Source organism: Grammomys surdaster, unplaced genomic scaffold (assembly GCF_004785775.1).
Source record: "Grammomys surdaster isolate TR1022 unplaced genomic scaffold, NIH_TR_1.0 357, whole genome shotgun sequence".
NCBI classification, from domain to species: domain Eukaryota; kingdom Metazoa; phylum Chordata; class Mammalia; order Rodentia; family Muridae; genus Grammomys; species Grammomys surdaster.
Genome location: NW_021604776.1, coordinates 867,305 through 890,134, shown reverse-complemented (window position 1 = coordinate 890,134; position 22,830 = coordinate 867,305). Strand labels below are relative to the sequence as shown.

At 39.1% G+C, this 22,830-nt stretch overlaps 1 protein-coding gene and 1 pseudogene across 1 annotated transcript in view; one reads left to right on the top strand and one right to left on the bottom strand.

Annotated features, from left to right (window-relative positions):
- Nucleotides 1-22,830, bottom strand: part of Pdk3 (pyruvate dehydrogenase kinase 3) — a 71,029-nt gene that overhangs the window by 17,488 nt on the left and 30,711 nt on the right. Inside the window, exons 4-7 of the mRNA XM_028779603.1 lie at nt 19,130-19,314; nt 17,186-17,275; nt 4,257-4,334; nt 1,332-1,408 (exon numbers count right to left, since the gene is read on the bottom strand). Of these exons, the coding sequence (XP_028635436.1) occupies nt 1,332-1,408; nt 4,257-4,334; nt 17,186-17,275; nt 19,130-19,314 (430 nt within the window). The remainder of the gene's footprint in view (nt 1-1,331; nt 1,409-4,256; nt 4,335-17,185; nt 17,276-19,129; nt 19,315-22,830) is intronic.
- On the top strand, nt 10,904-12,082 carry LOC114631312 (annotated as a pseudogene).

Here is a 22,830-nt window from a genome sequence, read left to right as displayed (position 1 = left end):
TTCAGAAAAGAAACAAGCACAAGATTACTTATATATGATAATTACACTGCACAGCTACTATTAATAAGATTTATGTGGGTTTTTTCCTCTACTGAGCTTGGCTAACCATGGATTCCTATCAAGGACATTTTTTTCTGATGTACTATTTTGTATCTAACTGTAGCCTCATTCCACATATTAAATACTTTTCTTTCCTTTGGGGGTGGATTTAGAAATTTTTTGTGGGGGAGGGGAGTGGTTGGGACAGGGTCTCACTATGAAGACTGGGCTGACCTTGAATTCATAGAGATACACCTGTCTTTACCTGCCCCCTGGTGGGATTAAAGTCATGTGCCACCATGCCTGGTGGCTTTAGGGTTTTAAAATTATTCATCTCAACCCAGAAGAATGCTTTTTTATCATATGTAATGTGGCTGCAGAAGCAGGTTTGTGCATTTTAAATGTTATTTATCACTTACATGTATAAAGCAACTATCCTCTAATATGCAGGCAGAAAAACTGAAGGGATTCATACTTCTCATAAAAATTAATCACTGGACTGAAAAAAGGATAATATTCACCAAAAAGAAATTCTGGAAAGTTCCAGCTGACAAAGAGAAGACTCACAACTGCATGGCTATCCTAGTGTTACACCAGTAGCATTTGTGTTCTTGGGAAGAAACCAGAACAAGTGGTTCTTTAGGTGTTCAATGTAGCATTTTATACATTAAAGTGATGAAATGTTAGCTCAAATACCCTGTACTCATAACACTGCTACTGTAAGTATCACTGGCGACTGGGTAACAAAAGCAACAGCTTAGGCCATAGAGAATCTGAAAAAGGTTTTGTTTTCTTTCCTTTTATACCCGGACTCCACATTTTCCTCCCCTGCCCCTATCAGGTCTTCTGAAATGATTCAAATTATAAAACGGTTACAGGATCTCTCAGGACTGGAATGACAATGCATTAGCACAGTTAATGCTCCAGAATCATAGCTATATAGAAGCATGTTTTTATTTTGGTCTGGTAATCACCAATAAAACCTCTGCTAGGTCTGAAAATCTAAAAAGCATCTCTAACTGAAAGAAAAACAGTATGGATTTGATGTGAAGTCGCCAAAGTATAATTAAGTTTCGAGATCAATATGTACTAATATTCACAAAACTATACTGTACACAGCAATTTTTCATCTCACAGTGTACAGATTATAAAGCCCACAGGATATCAGAAATAGACTTTTTAAAATGGTTATGCAAAATCTTTTTCTTATGCTAATCTAATGAATCCATTATGCCCAGAATCAAAGCCATTTAAAATGAAAACTTCTTCCCATGTTTTAAAATTCCACTTACCTTGAACAACTCAAATAGCATGTGAAACAGATGTGACGGCACATAAACTACCTGAATAGGTTTGTTTGGTGCTTTGGCTGAAAACAGAGACAAAACCATCAATGAATAAGGACCTAAAGTAGGAGAAAGTCAAAAATGATGCTTCTATTCTATTTTCCAAGTACATCAAACAAATCCCCATAAAAGACAAATAATACAGATTCCCACACTGAATGACAGAACTGAGCAAAGCTTCAGAATCAAGCAAAACTGTGGTGACTAACTTCACTTCCTTCGTTGCAGCTTTGTGACCCTGAGTAAATCAGCCATGCTCTTTCAAACTTTGTTGTGCAAAACTGGAAGAGTATCACCTGTGCCATGGTATTCTGAGCATCACACCAGGACATACAAATACAAATATCACTTGGAATTTTTCAAATCAGGAGGATAGATCTGCCATCAATCCCAGTAGTCATTTGTGAGGGTAGAGCCAAATGAAAGGGGTGGTAAATTTGGACTTAATAGCACTGTGGCTTGAATCTGAACTATTCACTGAAACGCTCATGTTAAGGATCGACTAGCTGCCAGATGATAGGGAAATGAATGAAACAAGAAGGCTTAATCCACTGATAGATTCATAATTTAATCATAGTATTGAGAAATGGTAGAAAATATCAGGCAGGGCCTGGTTGGAGTAGGTTCTTGGAGCATGCCCTTTTAGAAGGTATTTTGTCTCTGGCCTGGGCTTTGTTCTTTCCTGGCTGCTGTGAGGGGAGCAGCTTCATCTGCCACATTCTCTTACTGTCATGATAGTTTGCCTTGCCTCTAGTCCAAAGCAATAGAAACAAGAGACATGGATTGAAACCTTTCAAGTTGTGAGCCTAAACCAACCCTTATTACAGAGACAAAAGTAATTATAATGTGCTACATTATAATAAATGGGACATGGTGTAGACTAGACTATGAGGTTCGTGAAACTTTCTACTACAATGAAACTTTTGAGTATTCTCCTTGAACCGGGGATCTTCTAAGGAACATCAAAGGAACTGAACAGAACATCACACAAAGCACTAAGAACAGTATGTGGAAAAGAGGTGCTCAGCAGGAGGTAGCTAGTGTTCCTTTCCCTTTGGATATTGCCCAGAGGGAGAAGGCTGACTTAGAGTTTTAAAAATCGAACCAAGACTCCACTGGCTTTTGAATAAGCCTTTAGTAAGGTAGATGACAACCAGAGACCTTCAAATGCTAAAATGAAGGTTTTACTTTAGAATAATGTTATTCACATATCATATCCAGTAAGTTGTTCTTGGACAACACACACTCACTCATGTTACTGTTGGTAGCAGAGCCCAGACAGTGTAAAGTTACTCCCTGTCAGTTCTCCAGGCTTCCCTTCGATCAGCTTTCAGGAAACTAATCACAGTTCTTTGGCTTCCTTTCTGTTGTTTGTACCACTCAGCTCTGCTCCCACAGTCCTTCTCCTTATAACTAGGAAAATGGTTGCCTCATCTGTAGCAGCAGACTCCTTTCTGTTCGGTCCTGCCCTGGTGTATAACTCAGCATACTTCTAGCTGGTTATATTCAAGTTGGCACTAATAGGTTGCCATGGACTCAGTGTCTGTCCTTCTCAAGTCACACCTCGAAACTTAATTTCTAAAATGATGGCACTTGGAGGTGGGCCCTTTGGAGTTCATTAGTTCATCAGAGTGGAACCTTATGAATGGGATTAGCACCTTATAAAAGACACCTCAACCCCAGAGAGCTCCGTGGCCCTTTACTACATGTAAAGGCACACCAAGAAGTCATCTGTACGTCAGAAAATGGGCCCTCACCAGACACCAAATCTGTTAGCACCATGATCCTGTACTTCTCAGCTTCTAGACCCATGAGAAACAAATGTCTTATTTAATCTACCCAGTCTCTGATGGTTTTGTTTAGCAGCCTAAAGGGACTAATACAGTGGTCCACTTATAAGCCTCCTTGGCTTCCTTTGCTATTTTTATGGGATTCTTTTATTGTGGTTGTAATGGGGTCTGAGAAGCAGGCTGAGTGCTTAGTTTATCTTGTGGCAGGCAAACAGCATCATTAGTTATATAAACAGCCTCAGAATTCAATTCAACCTTTTCAGTCCAAATTTCAAGGAAATGAAAAACACTTTACAGTTTGTTTTCTTTTAAGTTTAAACAACATTTTCTAGGAGTCATCTAAAGCCTTGCTCAATTATGTGTACTTTTCTTTGGGAATATTACAGTTGACATTTCTTTTCTTCCTTTTAGAACCATGTAAAATGTGTTTGGCTATGATTCTTCCCTTATCCTGGGCCTAGTGGCTATAGTGGATGATTAATAGAGGCTTGTTGGCTTTCTAAAATAAGATGAACAGAATATGAATATTCCCTAATAGTACATTTTTAAAAGTCAATGAAAAATAGTGGTCTGGGTTTTTTATGCTCAAGACTCAAGAAATAATAAAGTCTATTTTGTACAGTCATTGCCCAAAACACCATTAGTTGAAGCAGCACTTAATAAATGTCAACAGAATTCTATACAGACGTAAGGAATTTTACTTCCAGATAGCTCTCTTGCAAGAATGAAAAATAGAAACTGGAGGCTAAGCAGAAAAAAAAAAAACACATATAAAAGGAAAGATGGCAACACAAGATTAACCCTCAACGTGAGTAGAAAAGGCTACTAATGAGCACAGGGTACACTGCACATTCCTTTTCAAAAGCGACTTATTACATTCCCTGTTGACTAAGTGCATATGAACCATTTTGAAACGACACAAAGTTGGCAAGGCAGCCCCATTTTAAGATCTCTTGGAAAGACAGCTTGGATATCATTAGCATTTAAGTCTCATTTGTACCTAACACTAAAATACTTTTTCTTGCTATGGCTATACCACCCTGACCCAGCCTGATCTTATCTAAAACACTTTGTCTTTTACCATTGAATTCTTCAACTTCCAGCTCTGGAGCTACCAGGTAATACTGTTCACAAAGCATCTTGGCTGTTTCATACGCATCTGTTAGGAAAAAAATTTAATTGTTGCATTAATGACAGATATAAACATGTAGGTATATACACAGAAATAAATAATTTCTCTAAAGGTACTTCAAATGAATCAAATACCATCTTTTAAAACAGTGTTTTGGTTTCAATGCATTACTATGACTAAAATATTCTTTCTCTTTTCTATGTTTTTTTCTCTTTTCTATGTTTTAACAACCACAGCCATATCAGAATCATAGACTAGTAACAATAAAGTTAGGTTTATGCTGAGCACACAACTGTTTAACTTATAAATACAGCTAAAAGATATTTTTCATGGAAATTTTTAAACCACAAATTGTACTTCTAAATACCACAGAATCTGATTAAATTGTAGCAAAACAATACTTTCTGTAATTTAAAATATTGACAACTGCCAGACCTAGAGAAATGACTCAGCAGTTTAGATCAATTTTTGCTCTTGCGGAGGGTCCAGGTTCAATTCCCAGCATCCACATGGTGGCTCATAGCCACCCATAACTCAAGTTCCAGGAGATCTGATGCCCTCTATGGCCTTGTATGTACCAGCCATGTGCATGGTATACACATATACATGGAGGCAGAATATTCATACACATCAAAGTTAAAAAACTGCCAACAGTTATGATCTTCTAGATACTAGCAAATGAAACCCCAATAATAAATTTAGTAAACAGGTTTTCCATGAGGTGCAGAATTTACATTTGAACCACTCATTGTCTTTAAACTGTCTGTTAAGTTAGTTAGTTTTAAAGCTTATATAAAGTTTAAGGTGCAAGAGTCTGCTTTTCAACAGAGGAAAATAGACATCAGGTATGAAAATCAAGACCATTACAAAAATAGCTAGAAGATAATTGTAGAAAGTTTAAAAGGTGGAGAATAAACTAAGAAAGTAAAAGTGATCCATGACACACTTATTAACTTTTCTCTTGAACTGTAACCCATTTTTAAAAAGGAAAAGAACACTGAAAACCAATCTGAGGACAGGATCAGTGGCTCCCATTTACTTTATTATGTTATATAGAACTTAGTTTAGTGCCTTTTTAGGTGGCCAATTGCTATTCCTTGGCTTGACATCACAGGCCTTTTGGTAACTCACTTTAAAAACTTTACTGACATATAATTCTTATACAGGTCATCCATTTATAGTAAACATGCAATTCAGTGGTATTTAGTACTATCTGCAGGTTGTGCACCCCTTATTACAATGAACATTTTTATCACTGCAGAAGTCCCACACTGTTGGCAGCCATTCCTCTCTGCCCTGCCCTTGGTGACCACCCTTCTAGTTCATCTGATTACCATTTTGGATATATCGAATAAAGTGAATCCTGTAATACATGGCTTTTCATGACTTGTTTCTTTCCCTCAGCACAGTGTTTGTGATGGTTTGTTCTGTCAACCTGACATAATCTAGAGTCACCCAGAAAAGGAGTCTCAGTGAGGGACACTAGTCTATAGGCATATCTGGGAGGATTAGTTAGATTATATTAACTGAGGTGGGAAGACCTGCCCAATTCGAGTATCACCATTCCCTAGGAAGGGAATTCTAAACTAAGAGTGGCGAAAGCAAGCCAAACACTAGCATGCATGCATTACTTCACTATTCTTTGGGCATTGGTTGCAGATGTCATGTGACCAATTCTATCAACCTCCTTCTACTATGAATTCCCTGCCATGATGGAATGTAACCTGGAATTTAAAGCCAAATAAACCCTTTCTGCCTTAAGTTGCTTTTGTTAGGGCACTTCATTGTAGCAATAGGAAAAGAAATTAAGACAGTGTTTCCAAGGGTCATCTACACTGTAACATGAACCAGTAGTCATTTCATGTATTTAAATTTCATAGAATAAAAACATTTTTAAGTAATGGCCACTCTAAATATATACCACATTTTCTTCATCCAGTTACTAGCTGATAGACATTGATTGAGTTGTTTCTACTGTTTGTGTATTATGACTAATACTGCTATGAATAATCATGTTTAAGCTTTTGGATGAACATACTTTTGTTTTTCATGTACCCGGAATAGGAAAGCACTGAACTATAAGGTAACTCCATGTAAACACTTGAGAACTGCCAGACTGTTTATTAGAACAAGACTTTTCAGTTTCACCTTCACAACTTCAAATTACTTTATTATGTTTCCCGGGCACATTTGCAATGTTCTCAGCTGCATATCAGCTTCATGGAGATGAATCAACACTGTGCATAGGGAATGTACTCACTTAAGATTCAAGAGGCGACAGAAGGAAAGACAGAAAGGGAGAGAAATAAGCTCCAGAGAATTTAGATGTTAAAATTTGACAGTAACCACCTTAAAATAATACAAACGTAAGAACAGGGTATGTTTAGACTCTTAAGTTCATTTATCTTGTGTTGCTACTAAGTCAGAATTTCATATTCTAATCATCTAATATTATCTGTCCACACATTAAAAAAATCACATCTAGTTAAACTTTTAGAATTAAGCACCAGAGATGGAGACATCAGACTAATTCAGACAAGATACAACCAACATAGAAAACAAAAAGCATATAGCAGTAAGAATGGAAAATAACTTTTAAAAAATTAGAAACGTGAAAACAGACATCAAAGTGAAGTTGAATTTTTACTCTGAAAGAAGAATTTTATACTACACTAAATTTGCAAATTTTCCCTAGGACATAATAAACCTCATCAATTATACATAAAAATACTTCTGTTTTGAGACACAGAGAGAGAGAGATTATGAGTGAGAGAGAGAGAGAGAGAGAGAGAGAGAGAGAGAGAGAGAGAGAACGAGAACAGGAACCAGGTCTTTTTGCTTTGGCTAGTCGACCAAACAATGCTACATCTCCACCTAGTGACGTGATAGCACAAAAGCTGACCATGACCCCAAATACTGAAATTTATAATGCTTCACTATCTATATACAAAGTCAATACACCACAATTCCTCCAGATATATAATAATGTTTAAATACTGAATGTCTTTTACTATAAAATAGTGACAAAAACTAAATGTTCTAATTATCCATGTCATTATCTTTGCCATTACTGAGCAGAGTAACACTGAAAACATGCTAGGCATAGACAGTGTCTGGAGGACAGCCAATTTCAAACTTAGTATGGCTTCTAACACCATATATGAAAGAAAATACTTTTAGTTTCATTATACTATGTAGTTTATCAATGTTTAATAAGAATTATTTCATTATTCTTGAAAATCTCAAGATACTGCAATGTAGACTCGCACACATCAGCCAACCAACACGTTAGGAGTATTACTAATAAAAATTTATATGAGTATGCATAGATTCTAATAGGATACTAAAATGCTCTGGGTAAAATTACATAATAAGCATCTGACTAAGGGATGGGTGTGTAGCTCTGAAGTAGTGTTCTTGCCTAGAAAACCCTTGGTTCAATCCCAAACACCAAGTGTAAAAAGAGTTCAGGTTATGAAATAAACCCCGAAGTGGTATCTGAGTGTTGAGGTCTAGGAACAGACTTAAAAAAATAACCAGCGAGTAGGCCAGCTATGGTGGCATATGCCTTTAATTTCGGCACTCAGGCAGAAGCAGGTGGAGAGAATCTAGATTTAATGACCACTTGCTTGAAAATTCAAGGCTCTGTTACCTATTTCTGTACTGTCTCTCCCATGACATAAATGATCATGGAGCTACTAGGTATTTGGCAGCGCTAAAATGGGACACTCTTTTCCTAAAAGTAAAGTAATTTAACATAAATTACAACCACTTCAAAAATCTCAACAACCAAAATACAGCTACTGGTCTGGATACTTCCTTTATAGCTAGAGTTTTGGTAAGTTCACCTTATAATAAGTTCTCCAATAAAAATTTTGCATCTTAAAATTAGAAATCATTTTTTTTGAAAAGCTATTGCCAAACTATTTTTACCTGTACTATATTTCAGTAAGTATTCATGGCTAATGTTGAAAAGAAAACATGGGAACTTATTATTATTGCCAGTAAACCTAAGTGATAGTCATTGCATTAAGAACGGTTGCAACGGTAATAGAGTATTTTCAGAAGATCCATCTTTAGCCATGAAGTAGTTTATCACATAGGACATGCCAACAGATCATGGAGGTTATTTGATTAGACTTCTCTACTCCCAATCTATCATAGAAGTCCCCCAGATTTTATGCTTAACCCACTCATTTACAGGCCTATGAAGCTAGAATTGGAATGCTGACATTTTTCATTCTTCTCCTAAGTGATCCAAAAGAATAGATTACTCATTTATAGGTATAAAGAGCTAGACTTGAAGTACTAAAGAATTTTTAAATAAACATGTCAGAGACCATAACTTTAAGTATAACAGAATAAAGAAAAATCTTAGAAACTCAAGTTTCAAATTCCTGTCAGAATAAAGTACACATAAATAGCCATAAAAGATTTCAAAGTGATAACAGGACATTTTTATTTATCTTTTATGTGTATTAGTCCAAGTGTGTGTGTGTGCGCATGTTTCTGTGTGTGAGTGCAAACACACATGCTTCAGTATACAGGAAAGTTTGAGGACAATCTCAAGGGTCAGTCCTTGCCTTCTACCTTGTTTAAGACAAATGCATGTACGTAGGCTTTGGGAACATGACCTTCGGGTCTTCATACTTGCATAGCAAGCAACTGTATAAACTGTGTAGTCGCTCCAGCTCTGATTTTTTGTTTATTATTTTATGTGAATGGGTGTTTTGCATGTATGTCTAGTGTACTGTGTGCATGCAGTGCCCACAGAGGCCAGAAGAGGGCATCAGATCCCCTGAAACTGGCTTTACAAATGGTTGTTTGCTATCATGTGGGTGCTAGTGCTAGGAGTTGAACCCAGCAGGGCCTATGGAAGAGCACTCAGTGCTCTAAACTGCTGAGCCATCTCTCCAACCTCAAGATTCTTTTCTTTCTTTTTTTTTTTTAACAAAACAACACCAAACCATTATTTTCACGTGTAACAAAATAAAGGTAAGCAAAACAACATAAGCAGGTGTTTTCAAAGTACCTTGCCATACCAAAGACACCTAAACCATCCAGTCAACTTCTTATTTTTTGTCTTTTTTTTTCAGAGCTGAGAACTGAACCTAGGGCCTTGCGCTTGCTAGGCAAGCAGTCTACCACTAAGCTAAATTCCCAACCCCTCCATCTAACTTCTTAACTGGTGCTCTTCTAGAATCCCAGCACCTCACATCAGTATCTGTAGCTTCAGTTCCAGGAGATCTAACACCCTCTTCTGGTCTCTGTGGGCACCAGGCACTCATGTGAGAATACAGAAATATATAATATACCCATACACATAAAGGAAAATAATAATAATTTACAAATTTGAAATGAATTTGTTCTGCATGCTCCCATATGAGCCGAAGACTGAGAGCTGAGAGTGGTGGAACACAGCCGGAATATCAGTACTCAGAAAGTGAAGTAAAAGGGATCAGGAGTTGAAGATTATCCTAGGCTATACCAAATTTGAGGCCAGCCTGGGCTACATGAGGTCCTTTCTTGAAAACAAAGAACTAAATAAACAAAATTTGGCCCTCCTACTGCATATGCACTCACTCTCTGAGCCACACCTGAACTGGAACCTACTTTGTCAGTATCCTAAGATGAGACTGATGTGTTATGTATACCCTCACTGGCTGCACTTTTTTGATACTGGCCACCTATAGTGAATGTTTACAATAGACTACACTGACCCATGTGCTCCCTTAGAAAGAAATTTCTGGAACCAATATGCTACTTTTTAGAAACCCCTTAAGTTACAAAGAAATATAAAACAATACATATTATTTGCTTTCCTACCCCAAATCCATCCTAAGGGGAACCCACTAATTTTCTCAAACCTCATAAACGAAGTCAGCTGGGGAAGTACAGACAAAACATCTAACATAATGAATCCCCAGGCTACCCTTGGCCAGACTATTAAAACTTGTAGTCATGGGTAAATCCAAGATGAACTGAAGCAAGAAAATCTACTTTTTGGAAACTCAAGATGGGACATTCAGGATGACCATAAGTCAAATGGGCACAGAGAAGTATCGTGATGTAGGAAGGCCTAGAGTGCTTGGCATTGTCTTAAGTGGTTTAGTCAAAAAAAAAAAAAAAAAAAGCAAGTAGAGAGGCCATAACTTGGCAACTCCAGTTTCAAGATACCTAAGAAAACAACCTGGTATTTTTGTTTCCCAATTCCAGTATCTATAGCACTGACTGTAAAGTGTTTCATGTCCTGAGTAAAGGACCTACCCGGTTATTTTAACAAACATTTCTGGAGCTAGAATGAGTCTGTTACTTGCAATCTAAGGAGGCCACATTGAGAGCATAGGATATTATTTCCAATCCGAAATAATACCATGCACTCAGGAGGCCATTTGTATACTATCATGCTAAGCAATAATAACATATAAAAATGACATAGAAGCCCACTGGCCAGGCGGCTGGGCCATGAAGGGAGAGTCTTTTCGGGGCTGAGGAGGCGTTGCCTGAGCGGGGCTCACTAGAGTCTACAGGCCGACGTGAATACAGGCCCAGCCAGTGGAACTGCCCCAGACTCCCTGCAGGCCTTCCTAGCCGCCATGGAGGACAGTGTCTACGAGCCCCCAGACTTGACTCCAGAGGAGCACATGGAGCTAAAGAACATCTGTCGTAGTAAGCAGGAGCTGCTGGTAGAGAGCCAGTGCCTGCAGGAAGAGCTAAGTGAAGCTATGAATGAGGTGGAGGGCCTGGAGGCCAATGAGGGCAGTAAGACCTTGCAGTGGAACCTGAAGATGGCAATGAGCAGGAAGAAATTCAACATGGACCCCAAAAAGGGGATCCAATTCTTGGTGAGGCATGAACTTCTGCAGAACACACCTGAGGAAATTGCCCGCTTCCTGTACAAGGGTGAGGGGCTCGACAAGACAGCCACTGTGGACTACCTAGGGGAAAGGGAAGAGCTAAACCTGTCTGTGCTCCATGCTTTTGTGGATCTACAGGAGTTCACCCACCTCAACCTGGTACAGGCCCTCCGGCAATTCCTATGGAGCTTCCGCCTCCCTGGAGAGGCTCAGAAAATTGACCGAATGATGGAGGCGTTTGCCCAGAGACACTGCTTATGCAACCCTGGGGTCTTCCAGTCTACAGACACCTGCTACATGTTGTCCTTTGCCATGATCATGCTGAACACCAGCCTTCACAATCCCAATGTCAGAGACAAGACAAGCCTGGAGCATCAATGAGGGTGGGGATCTGCCTGAGGAGCAACTCAGGTACCTCTATGACAGCATCCAAAACAAGCCCTTCAAAATCCCTGAGGGTGATGGGAATGATCTCACCCATACCTTCTTCAACCCAAACTGAGAGGGCTGGCTCCTAAAGCTGGGAGGGGGCCGGGTAAAGATTGGAAGCAGTGCTGGTTCATCCTTACAGACAACTGCCTCTACTACTTTGAGTACACTATGGACAAGGAGCCCCGAGGGATCATCTTGCTAGAGAACCTGAGCATTTGTGAGGTGGATGATCCTCAGAAGCCGAGCTGTTTTGAGCTTTACACTCCCAACAATAAAGGGCAGCTCATCAAAGCCTGCAAAACCGAGGCTGATGGTCCAGTAGTACAGGGGAACCACATGATGTACCGAATCTCAGCACCCACACAGGAGGAGAAGGATGAGTGGATCAAGTCCATCCAGGCTGCTGTAAGCGTGGACCCCTTCTATGAGATGTTAGCAGCAAGAAAGAAGCAGATTTCTGTGACACAGCAGCAAGAACAACCCTGACCCCTGTCCCCAACTCCATTATTTACTTTGGAGCTGCCCTGCCTGGGTAGCAGGACCCCTGGGCCCTGGGGCTGTGGATCCTGGTTCCCCATTTGGAAAATCACCACCTCTAGCTCCTGACTCCTTATTTGTAATTAACATGTTGGTAATCTTATTATTTAATCCCTGGGGGGGCGGAAATAACAGAAAATTTAGCAAGGCTGCAAAAGATAACTTTTGTAGCAAAACAAAGCTTTAAGTTGGTATCTTTAAAATACTCTCATATCGGGATTGTCCATTTGACTGTCTGGTTTCTTACAAGGAAAGGAGGAAGAAGGGACAGCACAGAAGGTCCCTGCCAAAGGATGACAGGAGTTGCCTTACAACACTAATTCTAGCATTCACTACTGACTCTGTAATTTATAGATGTATTAAGGTAGAAATCAATGTGCTGACTTTGCCATGAGGAGTCATACACAGAGAGCTCTGTGGATTCAGTTACTATTATGCTGGGTGGACCCCTACTTCTATGCATGTATACAACTGTCTAGTCAAAAATAAAAATAGCATCCCTACCCTCCTACATAAAAATTTTCTGTAGTCTGTCTCAAAGGGTCTAAGTATGGAATCAGTTTTAGTTCACTAAAACTTGTGAAGGCTATAAAACACGTGTGCACACACGAGGATGTGAATGCACATACACATTTGGGATGGACTAACTATGTTTAAACCATGCAAGCTCTTTATAGCTAAGGAAGCAAAAAACTGTTTTGGTGGTGCAGGCCTCTAATACCAGCTACCCTGGAGGATCATGCAGAAGGACAAGTTCAAAGACTGCTTGGGCTATAGAGTTGAGGGCAGAGCAAGTCTGGTAACTTAATAAGATCTTGTTTGAAAATAAAAAATGAAAAGAGGATCAGAATATAGTTCACTTGTGGAGTGTCTGCATGTGAGACCCTGGGTCCAATCTCCAGTATTATAAAACAAAGTTCTATAAATGTAGATACTTGTAAAGCACCTTGATGTAAAGGGAGATTGCCAGAAAGGTCATTATGTGGCCGTGGCTTTGCAGCAGTTTACCCTTTTGGATCTTCTGAAACTGCCCTCCAATACCTTTTAACTTAAGGAAAGAGACTACTGAAAGATGAAAACTAACTGAAAGATGCACAGAGGAACAGAGACTGTGTTAGTCTGCCTGCCTCACCTTTTAAGTATGGTGGTAGGATATGTGTGTGTGCATGTCTGTGTCTGTGTCTGTGTGCGTGTGCATGTGTGTGCGTGTGCGTGTTGTGTGTAAGTGGAATGACAAAGGAGTACAGGGAGTCACAGTCACAACACAGACCTTCACCAAGAATCTAGCCTTTAGTTATGCCTCTCCCCAAATCAAACAATTGAGTATAGTAAACTTATTTGCAACATACTAGGCAGAAAGTTAAAGGGAGGACAGACAGCCTGGATGGGCAGGAACCCAAGGCTAGATAGCTCAGAGACCCAAAACTGACTGGCAAAACAACGCCAATAAACAATCAATGAAATGACTCCTAGTGATATTCTGCTATACTCATAGATCGATGCCTAGAAAGGCTCCATCAAGCTACTGATGGGAGCAGATGCAGAGATCCATGGCCAAACACTAGGTGGAGCTCGGAGGATCCTGTGGAAGAGCAGGGAGAAGAATTGTAAAAGCCAGAGAGGTTGAGGACACCATGAGAACAAGTCCAACAGAATCACCTAAGCAGGGCTCATAGAGGCTCGGAGCTTGCATGGGTCTGACTTAGCTCCTCTGTGATTGTACAGCTTGGCATTTAATGGGACTCCTAACAGTGGGAGTAGATGCTGTCTCTGACTCCTTGTGGGTTGCTTTATCCAGCCCTGATGAAGGTTTGTGCCTAGTCTTATTGTAACTTGATATGCCATATTCTGTTGATATCTCTGGGAGGCCTGCTCGTTTCTAAAGGGAAACAGAGGAGGACAGGATATAGGGGAGAGGAAAGGAGTAGGGATCACTGGGAGGAGTAAAGGGAGGGAGGGAGGGAAAACTGAGGTCAGGATGTGAGAAAAGAATTTTTTTGAAAAGAGCAAAGATAAAGCTCTGAGTGGGCTGTGCCTGGTGGTACAGACCTATAATCCCAGCCACTAAGAAAGCCAAGGCAGAAGGAAAGTTCTGTAGTCCATGTAGCATGAGTTCAAGGCCAGCCTGGTAGACATAATCAAACCCTGTATTGAAATAAAAAGTAAAAAGAAGGCCGAGAATAATGCTCAATGGTTAAAGTGCTTGCCCACTATGTCTAAGGCCCCATGGTTCAATCCACAGCACAGCAAAAATAAGCTGTGAGTATTGGAAGGATGAGGAAAAAGGAAAGACTGGAACTGTACATAAACAAAGAAAACTGATATTTTACATTTTCGAATCCTAAACGTCCCCCAAAGGACATTAAATGGCCTCTCGCTTGTGGTACTATTGAACAGAACCTAGGAGGGCTGGGGAAGAGTGAGGAAGTTAGGTCACTGATCTTGACTAGATATTGGGACTCTGGCCCTTTTCTCTTTTTGTTTCCCAGCTACCGTAAAACAAGCAGCTTTGCTGTGGCATACATTCACTGCCACGATATTACACACTGTCACACGCCCACAGTGATGGGCCCAAGCAACAGTGCACTGGAAAGTTTTGAAACTGAACCAACATAAATAGTTTCTCCTGTAAATGGATTGATTTCCTCAGGTATTGCTTCCCAACCATAGAAAGATGGTTGACAGAGCGAGACTGGGAGACTTAGGCATAAATTTTCAGGCTTTTCATTTCCTTTCAAATGTGTTACATTACACTACTCTGAATAATCTTCCAGTTAGCTTGTGGTATAAAAGTTGTCACTTAGAATGATGCAGAAGTTTATGGCATAGGTTAGAGATCACATAACAATATCAGTAGTTAATACATACTAAATAACAGAATAATGTTAACAGTAACAGTCATAAAACATAAGTTCTTTCAGCTTTAAGAGTCAAGTCACAGGGACATTCTCCTTAAATGACACAAGGCATTTGATGCACTGTAGCAATGCTTAATCTCTCTGTACAGTACAGATTGTTAAGTTTCATAAGACTCTTAATATTTATCAAAGTCTACCGGTCCTCAGATATATCCTCCCTAAAAATTAGTCAAAGACCTTTTTTATAGTGCTTCTCAAAACTTTATCATGAAGAATTTCAAACATATACCAAAGTATAAACCGCGGTATAATGAACCACCATGTACTCATCAAAGACTCAACTATTCTTCACAGAGGCCCAGTCCTTTCTTCATTCCCCATCTTCTCTCTGATTTAGAAAGCAAATCCCTTATTTTATAGCATGTACAGACATTTACAAATATCTCTTGAAGCTCTATCTCTAAAGCTATGACTAAAAAGTTACCACCACATCAACATCACAGCTAAGAAACCAGACTTTGGAGACTAGTTAATTCCAGTGTGTGATTTTTTTTATTTAAAATTATTTTTATTTTAAAAATTTATTTACTCTTATGCCATGTGCATTGCTGTTTTGTCTGCATGTATGTCTGTGCAAGGATGTTGGATTCCCTGGAATTGGAGTTACAGTTGTGAGCTACCATGTGGGTGCTGAGAATTGAACCTGAGTCCTCTGGAAGATGGAATGTTTTTAACCACTGAGCCATCACTCCAGGCCCCCACAATTTCTTAAATATTTTAAAACTTTACTTCATGTGTATGAGTTTTGACTGCATGGATGTCCCTGCACATACATACATGTGGTCAGAAGAGGAGGTCAGAAAAGGGCACTGAAACTGGACAGTTGTGGGTTGCTATGTGGGTGCTGGGAACAGAATCTGGGTCCTCTGCAAGAACAGTAAATACTCTTAACAGCTGAGCAGTCTCTCTAGCCTGCTTTTGGTTTGTTTGTTTTATTGTTGTGGTGGTGTTGGTGTTTTGTTGTTGTTGTTGTTGGTTTGCTTTGGTTATTCCAGACAGGGTTCCTTGACTATCCTGGAACAGGTTGATCTCAAACTCACAGAGATCCATCTGCCTCTGCCTTCCTGAGTGCTGGGATTAAAGGCATGTGCTGCCATGACCAGACATCACATTTTTTAATAATAAAATTTATTTAACAATTTGAAATGTCTAAAATTATCAAGCCACAGAATATTTACATATCTTCTATTTCCTCAGACATTCCAGTGTTCTATAAAAGTTATCAAACAAGAAAAGACATAGTCCCTAGCCTTACATCAATTACAGCTCAAGAGAAAAGTCACATATCTATCAGCTGGACCTAGCTGCCTTAAAACTGAAGTAATGTGAGGAAATGTCTTCTGGCCAACAGAGCCGCAGTCAGCACCTGGAAAATATACTGCACAAGCTGTCCTTAGCAGTGTTTGCTGAAGAACAACCAAGGTCCTGATGAAAACCAGGACAGAGTATGATCATGCAAACTTGCCAGCTGAGTGTTTAAAGCTAGATGAGAAGCAGAGCAGGAAATGCAATCTGGGGAAGGAGACAGGCTGGGAACATGAATCTGCACAAAGACAAAACTGAGAAGTACTGGAACCTGGTGGGTCACAGGCAGTGGAGCTTTCCTGACATAGCATTCAGCCTTTATTTTAAATGAATAATGGGAACCAGCTATTCAAATTCAAAGTCCCTGGGGTACTAGGGATTTATGAGTACCTGACCTCTTCTACCCTGGGAATACTGCTGTAGTTTCCGTACATCCAGCTAAGCCCACTTGCTGTATAGCTTCTAACACCAGAGGTATGTAAGAGAAAAACACAGATTTGGCAAATGTAAATGCAGATTCATTTTATAACAAGATAATAATTTAAAATGGTGGCAAGTCAAATCTAGAACTTTCTGAAATGTTTACTGTTGAAGAGAAAAATACAAGTACAACTCTCTGACTAATGAAGTAGAAACTGGTGTTTGAGCATTGGAAATTATTCGTTCTTCCCTGATCTAGAAATATTTCATACTTGATTAACTGGCTTAGGCCTAACATGGTCTGATGAATCACAGACTATACAGCAACATGACCCCACAGCTGAGCTGCCTCAAATAAACCCCAATGCCATTTCTGCCATGGTCAGTGGTACTGGCTTGGCATCCTTACCTTTCACCACATCAGCTACATTACAGGTGGGATCGATACTCCCTATATGTTTCGGATGAGCAGGGTTAGTGTCACCACCAAACAGAAGTGCTAAATGAACACAAAAGAGAAGGAAAGGGATTGAAATACAGCAAGCTGATATGGCCAAGCACAGAAATAAATTTCTAACTGCCCAAACGATCTTTTTAGAATCATTTCAGCATCCACAATGACTTAGAGTAATGCAATACAGCTGATGGGGGAGCAAATACATTAGGCAAAGGGGGGAGGGATGTACTTTAAGTCCCATCAGTCACAGGTAGTAGATCCTATAGCGGCAGTTCATGTCAGGGGCCCAATCCTTTCTTCCTCTGCTGATAACTAGATCAAGACACTTCCATGCTTGGCAGGCTCAACACTCGCAGCCATTTACTGCAGTCACTAAATATTTCCAACATGCAGCATGGGCCATTCATGAAGAACCCTCACAGGCAGCACTGCAAATGCCTCCATCACGGAGGACATTTTGCAACTCTGTGTACACAAACAGTATTTGTTCAAATAGTTTTAGAAAAATATTCCACTTTACTCTACACAATAGTTGTCGATATTTATTCCCAAATAAAAGCCTAAAGAAGCTGAAAAGAAAAAAAGCAATGCAAGTCAAATCTTTATAGGTATACTTTGTATTAATCCAATCAAAATTTGGGAATAATTTAGACTCCACAAAAGGAGAATAAATACCTAAACAAAAGAAGAATGACTTGAGATTATGACAAAATGGTAAATATAGGTGTATGCCTGTACATAAAGTTCTAACCTATTAAAATAGGAAAAACAGAGGTGCACGAGTTTAATCAACAACAAAACATATGCGTATCTATGTGAACATAAATAAGCTTATATTAGGAAACTGCCACTATCTCAGTAAATTAGCTAGCTTGTATTTAGATTCCCCTTTTTTCTATCAATTGTCATACATGTTTCTAAAAATATAAATAAATACATACTTTTTTGTTTTTTCAAGACAGGATTTCTCTGTGTGTAGACTTGGCTATCTTGAAGAAACTCACTTTGTAGACCAGGCTTGCCTCAAACCTAGGATTGCCTGTCTCTTGCCTCTCAAGTATGCATATTAAAACATGTGCTGCCACTGCCTGGCTATAAATACATATTAATAGTTCCATAACATTTGTTTATCTAAATAAATCAAATGAACTAAAAATGTTCTGTCCATTCTCTGATTCAGCAAGGATAACTCCAAATATGTACAAGCTTTTTCTTAGAATTAAAAAATCAAACAAGGTGACAGTACTGGAAATCAGTCAAGTTCGCTGTGTTGAAAGAATTTTAGATGTCCCCCGCCCCCATCTATCACCATGGAGAGTATACTAAAATGCTCAGTGTAGCATCATGGACTAATTAAAAATCAAATTTTACATAACACTGTGGTATAAAGGGAATTGCTTATATATCTAACATGCTCATTCAATATTCCCAGTATTGGTATTTTCAAAACTAAAAAAGAAAATGCATGTTTTGTATTAAGAAAAAATAGTTCCATATAAATTAAATTATTGAGGAATTAATGTGGCTACCATTCAAGCCAGTCTCTTGACTCTATAGAAATGTAACAGCAGAGACTTTGAAAGGCAGGCAGTGGTCCTGCCTGTAATATAAGCATCACAAATGCCTTCCAAGGACAACTTAGAGTCAAGAATATTTTTATAATAATATTTTTAAAAATTTATAATATTTTTTAAAAAAATTGTAATATTTTTAAAAAATATAATATTTTTTAAAACAGATTTTTATAATAGGAAGGATTCACTTTAAAAAAAATTAACTAGAAATGAAGTTTCTATAGTCTAAGTCAGTAAACTAAAAGTGAAGAAAAAGGAAAACTTTTCAGAAAAATTAATATGGTTACCTGTTCAAAACTGGACCCCAAACAACCCAACTTACTGTGCTGGTTAATAAGCATGCGGAAAGAAATCCGGTTGGTATAAAATCGATCCAGAAAATATTGAATGTTACTGCTAATGAATGGATCAAACCCAAACTTTTCCTTGTACTCAATCACGCCTTGCGCCATTGTAGGGACAACATCATTGTGTCTGTTTCTGATATTTATCAGAACGTGGAGAAAGCTGTGTGGGAAGAAAACACAATGTAGTAAGTTTATATTTCATGGGCCAAAAATATAACCCCCACCTCTATCTAGTTACCTGTTGGTATTCTTTATAAGTAGAAACATTTCTCTAACTAGATAGTAAAAGGAAGTAATCATAAATGCTAAAACCTAGCCCAGGCTTTGGCTTGAAACTTCTGACTGAAATTCTTTCAGAGATACACAAAGTAAAAGGTTCTAGTAAAGTTTTTTTTTTTTAAAGTTCGAATACTTTTTTAGGAATATGCTGACATTTTGGGGGTTCTATAATTTTTTTTTGACTAAAAGAATGTAAATCAGTAGGGAAATAATTGAACTGTTTGGGCCAGAGGGCTAACAATTTAAATCATATATACCAATTTCAAGGCTTAAGCTCCAAGACAATGAGAAGTGTAAAAATAATCCTGAGGAGCCGGCTTGGGGACAGGGGTGGTAAAGTGACAAGGATCTGTGGGCACATAGAAGCCAGGTATGGTAGCACATCTCTGTAACCCCAGAGCCAGGAGAGTAGACACAGGTGGATCCCAGGGGACTACTGGCTAGCACTCTAGTCAAAAGATAAGTTCCCTGTTTAGTGAGAGAGCCTGTCTGAAAAACAAACAAACAAACAGGTGACAGTGATCCAGAAAACACTTGACATCAACCTCTGATCTCCATATGAAAATCCACACACATACATACACATGTACACATCAATGCACACATGTACAATCACATGTACACATAAGCCATATAAACCATACACAAAAATAAATTTCTTTTTAAAAAGATAAAAATTTTAAGAGTGAAATCACAGAAATAATAAAAGAAAATCAGCTGAATTAAACATTTAACTTTGGGATAAAGGAGGCTGTTCTCAGCTTATTACCAAGGGCAGAAATACACAATACAAAGAAACAAAGAACATAACTGCAGAATTGCAGAAGCCCGCATTATGGGTAAAAGAAGAAATAAAATCCCATATACTTAGTGAAGATGAACATCCTGTTGGAAAACTAGGAAAAGGATCTTAGTGGGAAAATCTATGAAAAAGCAAGCACAGTGCCAATCAATTTACCAGCACAAAAGCAAAGTAAAACATTCTTTATTAGAATGGCAAATAATAACCGTGAAGATTGCGTGTGGGTGCTAAATGGAACATTTTCTAAGGGCAATTTAACCAAATATATCTGAAGTCCAAAGAAGATAATTCCACTTCTAGGATCAGTGCTAGGGAAACAACTGGACAAGGTAAATAGCTGTTTTTAAAAACTGCTTTTCACACACCTACACACATACATCATACACAGTGAATGGGGTGTGGTAAGAGAAAGAGAAAACAAATGCTGTTTTTAGAGCAGTCTGTGCCAGCAAGGTGACTTGCTGCATAAATGCATGTGCTGTGTAAGCTTGCTGACTTGAATTTGGATCCCTGGAACCCTGTAAATGGAAGGCAAAGACCAGCACCCAAGACTGTCATCTGATCTCCACATCCACAACACGACTCATATTATTCTCAGACAAAAACACCTATGCAATGTATTATATACTCACACACATGAAAAAGGTATTAAAAACTACAACTCAGGATAAAATCCAACATTAGTGGGTCAAACAGTACGACCTATCTGTAGAATTAATAATGTAAATAAATATTAGGTGGTGGTGGCACACCTTTAATCCCAGCACACAGGAGGCAGAGGCAGGAGGATCTGAGTTTGAGGCCAGCCTGGTCTACAGAGTAAGTTCCAGGATGGCCAGGACTACACAGGAACCCTGTGTTAAAAATCAAACAAGACAATTTGCGTGTGTGTGTGTGTGTGTGTGTGTGTGTGTGTGTACTGACAGCTACATGCTACACAATAACATTTCAATGACAGGCTGTATACAATAGTGTCCCCAAAAGATTATGTCACCTGGTAAGGTTGTAGTCCTCTTACGTTTGTATGAGGATACTCTACAGTGTTCACATAAACAAATTTTCCTCATGAAGCATTTCTCTAAGGTATCTGTCACTGAGTGATCCATGACTATATTATAAAACGATTGGCCACTATTAAGTGGCCAAGAACTGTATTGTAAACACTTAGAAAAATTGCTGAGCAGTAGTAGTCACCTTTCAATCCCAGCACTCGGGAGGCAGAGGCAGGTGGACCTCTGTGAATTGGAGGCCAGCCTGGTCTACAGAGTGAGTTACAGGACATCGAGGGCTATACAGAGATATAAATAATCTCTATATAATACATAATCCTTGTCTCAAAAACAAAACAAAACAAAAAAAAAGACTTCACACTCATACAATATGAATGCTTAGGGGAAAATAAGGCAGAAGAAAATGTTCACTGAGGCTGTCCTCTAGTAATGAAAATTTGGGATAAGTTTCTTTTACTTATCTGAAGTCTTATTTTTCTCAATGAAATATTTCTGTAACAAATATATACATACAATGAAAGCAAAGATGAATAGATTCTGAAACTAGAAGTTCACAATTAGCCAGGCTTGGTGGCGCACACCTTTAATTGCAGCCCTCAGGAGGCATAGGCAGGCAGATCTCTGAGAGTGTAAAACCAGCCTGATCCACAAATGAAACCCTGTCTTCAAAACAAAACAAAAAAAGCCCAGATTCACAATTATTCACAAGAAATTTTACAATGGGTAAATTTCCATGTGCCTCTTTCCAGTGTATTTATAAATTAAGTATTGGTCTGCAATATGCTGCATAGTTGTCAGGACTCCACAGAGGAAAATGCACCAAAAAAACTTCTGGTGGTGTGCTGCAGTTTGTTGCAGCTTCCTGCGTCCTTGGACTCAGGCTGATTGGCAGAGTGATGTCAGCTGAGACATGTGCTGAGTGAAACAAGACCTCAATGGACAGTGAGGGAGGCTGAGCTTGCTCTGCAACACTTGTGGGCCTCTAGTTCGCTTCCCTGAGAGAGGCACAGCAGAGAACTTCGGTTGTTTCTGTTGGTCTCTTTTGCTGATTTGAGCTGAGGCTAAGGCCTGGCTTTCTCTGCTAGGTTGTGTCACCAATGTTGCTAACTTGACTCTACTGAACTGGACTGCTGGTGTATCCGTGCTGTGTTTGCAAGTGGGTGGAGCTGCCACTGCCTGCTAACCTGTGACCTGAACTTCAGACCACACAGACAGGAGTTGCTCCAAAGAGCCTTTCTAAGCAGATCCACTTCCCTATATCCTTTCTTTCCCACTACCTGTGGTGGGCTACAAAAGAGATTAAAACATTTAAGAACCATCATTAAAAATAGGTTTGAAAAAAATTAAAGTTACAGACAGCAGTGGCTAGTATCAAGGAAACAACTAGATGTGTGGCTCTAACCCAATGCTTGCACTTTTCACATTCACGGATCCATTAAATAAAGAACAGCTGAACCTAAGCTCCCTTCTCCTGGCTGGAAGCATCATTTTCAGCTGTACGGTACAGTACAGAGAACCAGCGTACTATGGAAAAGGAGAAAAAAAAAAAGGAGAAACTTTCCAAAAAGTTTCCACTCAGGAGTCT